At 50.9% G+C, this 7,140-nt stretch overlaps 1 protein-coding gene across 3 annotated transcripts; it reads left to right on the top strand.

Annotated features, from left to right (window-relative positions):
* The first annotated feature begins 891 nt into the window (after positions 1 to 891).
* THPO (thrombopoietin) lies at positions 892 to 6,424 on the top strand. Of its 3 annotated transcripts, XM_015570418.1 has the most exons (7): positions 892 to 1,379; positions 2,757 to 2,944; positions 3,199 to 3,326; positions 3,607 to 3,693; positions 5,131 to 5,298; positions 5,534 to 5,614; positions 5,731 to 6,188. In XM_015570418.1, the coding sequence occupies exons 2-7, from the start codon at positions 2,932 to 2,934 to the stop codon at positions 6,097 to 6,099; spliced, it is 846 nt and encodes a 281-aa protein (XP_015425904.1). In that variant the 5' UTR covers positions 892 to 1,379; positions 2,757 to 2,931; the 3' UTR covers positions 6,100 to 6,188. The 3 variants fall into 3 exon arrangements, with proteins under 3 accessions (XP_015425904.1, XP_006773701.1, XP_006773700.1); XM_006773638.2 differs by having other exon boundaries at positions 5,546 to 6,424; XM_006773637.2 differs by having other exon boundaries at positions 5,534 to 6,424.
* The last annotated feature ends 716 nt before the right edge of the window (positions 6,425 to 7,140 follow it).

Raw genomic sequence — 7,140 nt, 5'->3', positions numbered from 1 at the left:
AGGAGGGGGGATGGGAACAAGGTCAGGCCAGGAGGCCCTGAGGACAGAGGCTGTGGGGAGCCTGGGATTGAGAGGAAAGCAAAGGAACTAGAGGCAGGGCCAAAGGAAGAGGGGGGCTAGGTCCGCAGGAGGTATGGGGGGGATAGCAGCTGTCTTTCTAAGACTGGGACACATGGGCCTGGTTATTCCTCTTGTCACATGTGGAATGGTAGGAGATGGAAGAGGGAGAAAGACCCGGCAAGCAAAGGCGTACACTGGCAGAGAAGTGAGCTTAGCTGTCTGAGCCAGTGGGCCCCCCCCTCCCCCCGAGGAGCACCTGAGCCCAGCACCCACGCCCTCCCTGTGCAGTCCTTTCACACTGCCCAGACCCTTTCCCCACAACACTGACCTCTGACACCGTCATTCTCTAATATAGGCAATACCCATGTTCCCACTCAGAAAGCGGATATAAGACACTAACCCCTGGGGCAGCGGTTCTCAACCTGTGGGTCGCGACCCCTTTGGGGGGTCGCCTAAGACCATCGGAAAACACATATAGAATTACATATTGTTTTTGTGATTAATCACTATGCTTCAATTATGTTCAATTTGTAACAATGAAATTGGGGGTCACCACAACATGAAGAACTGTATTAAAGGGTTGTGGCATTAGGAAGGTTGAGAACCACTGCCCTAGGCCCTAGTGGTTGGCAAACTCATTAGTCAACAGAGCCAAATATCAACAGTACAACGACTGAAATTTCTTTTGAGAGCCAAATTTTTTAAACTTAAACTATATAGGTAGGGACATGGTTATTAACTTAATTAGGGTACTCCTAAGGCTTAGGAAGAGCCACACTCAAGGGGACAAAGAGCCACATGTGGCTTGAGAGCCGAAGTTTGCCGACCACAGCCCTAGGGGCTATAGGAGAGAGAAGCAGGGAAGCAGGAGCCTTATTGGATTTCAGCAGCAGGTGTGGTATCTAGGGGAAAGAAATTTGGCCAGCCAGGAACTGAAAACAAAAATGTCCTGCTGGATTCCTCCTGAAAAAAAAAACCTGCCCATCTCCTCTCCAGCCAGGTCCCAGGTTGCCATTTCCTAGGAAAAGACAGAGCCTCCGGTGGTGTGTGTGGGTGGAGGAGCCGGGCTGTGATAACAGACCATGGTCCAGGCAGGGGCTCCAGGTCCAGTGAGGGTGGGAGGAGAAGGCGTCACTTCCGGGGGCCCTCCGCAGTGTCTGGTGGCTCCCTGCTCTCTGATTGGGCAGAAGTGGCCCAGGCAGGCGTGTGACCCCACTGCTGGGAAGGGGCTATGCCCCAGCGCCACAAGCTTTCCTACCCATCTGCTCACCAGGGTGCCTTCTGCTCTGCACCTGGGACCTGGAGCCCTTCTCCGCCGGGTGAGTGGCAAGCAGGGCTTGCAGTTAAGTGAGGGTAGGAAGGACAGGAAAGAGAAATTGGGCTCTCAGCTGGGGGAGGGGCGGGCACACTGGAACCTGCAGGCACTGACCTTTGTCAGGAAGCGAGTGGCCTTCCCAGAATGGGAGGAGTAGGGCAGAGCAGGGGTAGGGGGTGGGGTGCTGGGTTCTGAGGGACTGGTCACAGACTTGGTGAAATACAGCACAGTCCTGGCGGGCAATTAGGAAAGGAAACATGGGCTTTGGGGGGGGCGGGGGGAGGACGGAGAATAAGAAAGGAAGTATATTATTAGGACTTGGGGAACACAGCGCCAAGGTGGACATAGCTCCAATCTTCATTCTTACCCAGTCATTCCTAGTTAGCTTAAGGTTCTGGCTCCAGGGGCTGGGAAGCTGGGTCAGGCAAGCCAGGGCACAAGGAGAGGGTGATGGGAGGAGGGCTCCTGCATGTTGACAGACCTATAGGAAATCCCAATATTGAAACAGGTGCAGGCCTCTTTGCACAACTTGTGAAAGAAGGAGGAAGCCATGTGGGGGGTCCTGTGAAGGAACCGGAAGGGGTCTGAAGAGGGGGCAGGGAGGAAGGTATGGGCTATGAGATATGGTGGGTGGCCGTGGGGAGGTATGCCATGTGAGGTGGGCATCATCTCACTCAGTAGGTATCCATTCCTGGACAACTTTCCTCAGGAAGAAAGTCTCGGGAATGGTAGCCCATCTCCTTGCCTTGGAAAACCCAGTATTTCAGAACTTGGAGGGCAAAGAAAAACTTTAAGAGACTTTATGTGTGGGGGTAAATAGGGAAAAAAAATAGAGGTTAATTTCTCCCGTGCCACCTTCTCTTAATCTTTTAATCAATGACTTATATTAGTCCAATTTTTTGGTTTTTGTAGGTGTTGCTTATTTGTTTGTTTTTGCCTAATTCCATCCCCAACCCCACTCCACAAGCTACCCCTCGATGCATTGTACATATTTGCTAGTTCCCCATCCCGGCCTTATTCCGGTTCCCCCCTCTTCTTCACCTTATACCACGGTGCTTCCCTCCTCGACCCCCATGCCGGACTTTCTCCAACCAAACAATCAAGGTGGCTCAGAATTGGAGGCCAATTAAGATGTGTGTTTGTGTACATATCCTGTCCCGCTGCTCTCGGCAGGGGCACCAAACTCGGTCAGATTCACTGAGAAACCCTGACAAAGAGGAGACACCATAGGCTACAATCACAAGAACACGTGGGCGCACTCAGAGCTTTAGCAGTTCTAGGCTGGTCAGCAGCGCCAGCCCTCCCAGCCTCTGTTCCCCCAGCCAGACAGAGTCTCCTCCTTAAAACTTGAATAAGTGTTCGTTATCCCCGTCACTTGCAGGATAGATTCCAGACCCTCCTCCTCAGCCCACCTGTGCCGTGCCCCACCCCACTCTGTGTGCCCCACCCGACTCTGCCCAGAAGTGCAAGAGCCCAAGCCGCCTCCATGGCCCCAGGAAGGATTCAGGGGAGAGGCCCCATTCAGGGAGCCACTCCAACCAGACAGCCTGGCCAGAATGGAGCTGACTGGTAAGAACATACCGAGGGGCTGAGAGCCCAATCAGAACATGGTAGAAGGGGAAAGAAAGGAGATACGCTACAGTGTGTGTGTGGGGGGGGGGAGTGGGAGCGGCTGGAAGAGCCCACTTTCGGAGGAATGAGGCCTCTGAGTGGCAGAGTCCCTGGATTTCAGGTCTGGGTCCTAAATGGGAATTCCTGGACCACCACCCAACAATGATTTCTTCCTTACCCACCCCTTTCACCCTCACCTCTCCTAATCTAAGAACTGCTCCTCGTGGTCATGCTTCTCCTAACCGCACGGCTGACTCGGTCTAGCCCGGCTCCTCCTGCCTGTGACCCCCGACTGCTAAATAAACTGCTACGTGACTCTCATGTCCTTCACGGCAGACTGGTGAGAACCCCCCAGCACTGTCCCCTCTGTCCGTTTAACTGGTAAGAGACCCTCACTCCCATCACATCCTCTCGCTCCCGATCCAATCACTGTTCTTCCAATATTGTCTTTGGTAAGACCAAGACCTCCTGATCGGCACTCCTTGACAAGGATTATGATTTGCAATCAAGCTCTCCTCTAAAACTAATCTGGACCTATTCCTCATGGAAGCATCTTCGTCACTAGGTGACCATGTCCCCTTCTCCTTTCTCTCCCCCTCTCCCACCAATTTTTTCAACAGAGCCAGTGCCCAGACATTAACCCTTTGTCCACGCCTGTCCTGCTGCCTGCTGTGGACTTTAGCTTGAGAGAATGGAAAACCCAGACGGTAAGAAAGCCAGCCCTTCCCTGGGCTTCTCTAAGCCCTGTCTTCATCAGTTTCCTGTTGCTTCCTATGGATTCTTTAAAATTCCTGAGCTCTCTGAAAATATCTCATCTTCAGCTTGGCCACTCTAACCCAATCTACATTCTACTGTGATAATATCCTCTGCACAAGATGACGACTTGCAGTTCCAGTGTGTTAAATAGATTCAAGGCTGAACGCCATGAAAAGCTGGATAGAGGTCTCTCATGGGCCATGCCTCTCACTTATTCCAATTCAAGCTTCTTAAGTTGGCATGAATAAGTAAGACTGATCTGTCAGCCACAGATGACACAAAGCTGGGAACCACCACAAAAATAACAAAAGACAGAATCAAGATTCAAATCACTGAAAGGCGAGGTTCAAAACATGGTGGAATTTAACAGAGATAGATTAAAAATTCTACATGTGTAAAGTACTTGAGTAAAGTCCTACTCCAGCTTGCAGGCCACAATGCCCTGCTTCCCTCATAGAAACTTCTGGCCCTAGAATTTACTACGAAAAAGATCGAGGAGGGTTGAGTTGACCCCAAACTTCATAGGTAACAACATTATTGAGGCGGCTATTTAAAAACCTAGTGGTTCTGGGTAGCTTTCAATGTTTAGCACCAATAATGTGGAAATATCCCCATAAAATTCCGAGTGGACTGCACTTAAAAATACTGGACTGAGTACTAGACACACGCTAATTTATTCAGAGGACCTATTAAACTAGCATGTACCCAGGAGGAAGCAACCTAAGCATGAAGAGGTTAGAAAACATGTTATATGAGGAATGGTTTTAAAAAAAATACAAAGCCTGTCTGATTAGCTTGGACGAAGTGGCAGTCTCGTGGTATAGCATGGGGAGCTTTAGTCAGAGGCTCAGGAAACCACTGGGAAGGAGCACTCCATGGTAGGTCAACTCTTCTTTCCTCAAGATAGGGGGCTGGGCTAGGGAAGGGCAGCTCCTAGGGAGCCCTTAGTTCCAGCTCTGCCATGTACCCCCAAGCCCTTCCCTTCATCTTTATGCTCTTTATGATGGTTTCATCTCTACACTCAGTTAAAAGAGAATCACATGATCTTAAGGTTCTGTAGCAGAACGAGATTTGCAGCACTAGAACCAAGAGGTAAATGCCATAAAAGGGCAGATTTCAGTATAATGTAAGAAAGAGAGAAAAAGAGCTTTTCTGACTGAAAGTAAGTGTAAGACCAGGCAGGGTTACCGGACACTGGAGTTGTTCAAGCAGAGGCTGATGACCAATTGTCGGGAGACTGTGAAGGAATTCCTGTGCTGGGTGGGACCTTGGTCCTGTCCAATTCTCAGCTTCTATGATTCATGCTGCTGGCTACTCCTCCAAGCTCCCCACCCGCTATTAGCATGTCCTTTGAAGCGGTGCACTTCTCTCGTCCATCTCTTTCCCAGGAGCAGACCAAGGCACAGGACGTTCTGGGGGCGACGACCCTCCTGCTGGAGGGAGTGATGGCAGCACGGGGACAACTGGGACCCACTTGCCTCTCATCCTTACTGGGGCAGCTTTCTGGACAAGTTCGCCTCCTCCTTGGGGCCCTGCAGGGCCTCCTTGGAACCCAGGTAAGTCCCCAGTCAAGGGAACTATAGAAAATGTCCCTCTTTTCTGACTCAGTCTCCTCAGAAGGCCTGAGGGAAGAGGAATTCTAGGAATCTTGAGGTAGAAGAGATGACCTCCCAAGGAATGCTCCCTCCCAGCCATAAAGCCTGGGTGCTGGTACCCTATCTACCCACATAGACAAGGGAGGCATGAGATCTGGCCCAGGTCTCTGGCCTCAGGCCCATCCTCTGCCCTCAGCTTCCTCCACAGGGCAGGACCACAGCTCACAAAGATCCCCATGCCATCTTCCTGAGCTTCCAACAGCTGCTCCGAGGAAAGGTGCGTTTCCTGCTGCATGTAGTAGGGCCCACCCTCTGTGCCAAGCGGGCCCTACCCACCACAGCGCTCCCACACAGTACCTCTCTACTCCTCACACTGAACAAGCTTCCAAACAGGACTTCTGGATTGTTGGAGACAAACTCCACTGTCCCGGCCAAAACTACTGGCTCTGGACTTCTGAAGAGGCTGCAGGGATTCGGAGCGCTGAACCAAACCTCCAGGTTCCTAGACCAAATCCCTGGACAACTGAACAGGACACACGGACCTTTGAATGGAACTCATGGACTCTTTCCTGGACCCTCACCCAGGGCCCTCGGAGCCCTGAATATTCCTCCAGGAACTTCGGACATGGGTTCCCTGCCACCCAACCTCCAGCCTGGATATTCTTCTTCCCTAACCCTTCCTCCCATTGGGCAATATACACTCTTCTCCCCTTTACCCACCGTGCCCACCCCCATGGTCCAGCTCCAACTCCCGCTTCCTGACCCCTCTGCTGCCATGCCCAACCCTACCAGTCCTCTTCTACCTGCGGCCCACCCTCACTTCCAGAATCTGTCTCAGGGAGAGTAAGGTACTCAGGCACTGCCAACGCCAGCAGTGTCTCCTGTGAGTAATTCTCTTACCCAGAGGAGAGGCCTGGGAGACAACTGCAACTCCACCAGATTCCCTGCTGTCACCTGGAACCCAAAGCCCTGGTAAAGGCAGATACATAGGACAGAAGGGGGCTTGTTTTTCACTGTTTAAAACACCAGAAGCTTTTTTAAAAATATGTTTTTATTGATTTCAGAGAAAGAAACGGGGAGGGAGAGAAACATTGATGTGAGATACATCCATCGCTGCCTCCTGCATGCCCCCTCCTGGGAATGGAGCCCACAAGCCAACCTGGGCATATGCCCTGACCGGAATCGAACCCGCGACCTCCTGGTGCATGGGACGACGCTCAACCAACTGAGCCACACCGGCTGGGCAGAAAAGCTATTTTTTTAACCTATCGATAATATTCACCAGAGCAGCTAGTTATCGTTGGTCTATTTTCTGTACAAATTTACAACTTACGAATTCTCTATATGCCTTTTCGTGTAATAATTCCTCAAAGGCCTGGACTGGCCTGCCCTCTGAACAAAGGTAGAGACTAATCTTATATCGGAAAAACAGAAACGCGAGCTTTGGTCTTCTGCTCAGAACTAAGGTTAGTCTCTTTACCATAACCCTTTACCTCAGTCTCAATGGCATTCTGATCTCCTTGTCTTAGGAGATCCTTACCCCTGAGAAATGAATGAGACGCTGTCTCCCAGAAAGACTGTCTGAGCCTGTATCAATAAAGAATAAATTAAGTACCCAAAAGCTAACTGAAAAGAAAAAGATGTTCTTCTCAGAGGGCAACAGTTCTGCCCCTCTCTAACAAAAAAAAAGAAAGACGAAAGAAAAGCTAACAGGAAGCCTAGGAGTGCCTCACACCTCAGGTAAGGACGGGCAGACAGTTTAGGCAAGACAAGACCTGGAAGGACAGCTGAGCACAGGGAGAA

Source organism: Myotis davidii, unplaced genomic scaffold, assembly GCF_000327345.1.
Source record: "Myotis davidii unplaced genomic scaffold, ASM32734v1 scaffold27, whole genome shotgun sequence".
Lineage (NCBI taxonomy): Eukaryota > Metazoa > Chordata > Mammalia > Chiroptera > Vespertilionidae > Myotis > Myotis davidii.
The sequence above is the reverse complement of the archived record's forward strand: the minus strand, read 5'-3'. Positions and strand labels throughout refer to the sequence as shown.

Bases quoted from the DNA above. Each gene is read 5' to 3' on its own strand.
- THPO (XM_006773637.2), top strand. The intron at 3,327-3,606 runs GTGAGAACCCCC...TTTTTTCAACAG, and splicing joins ATGTCCTTCACGGCAGACTG to AGCCAGTGCCCAGACATTAA. The intron at 3,694-5,130 runs GTAAGAAAGCCA...TCTCTTTCCCAG, and splicing joins GAGAATGGAAAACCCAGACG to GAGCAGACCAAGGCACAGGA.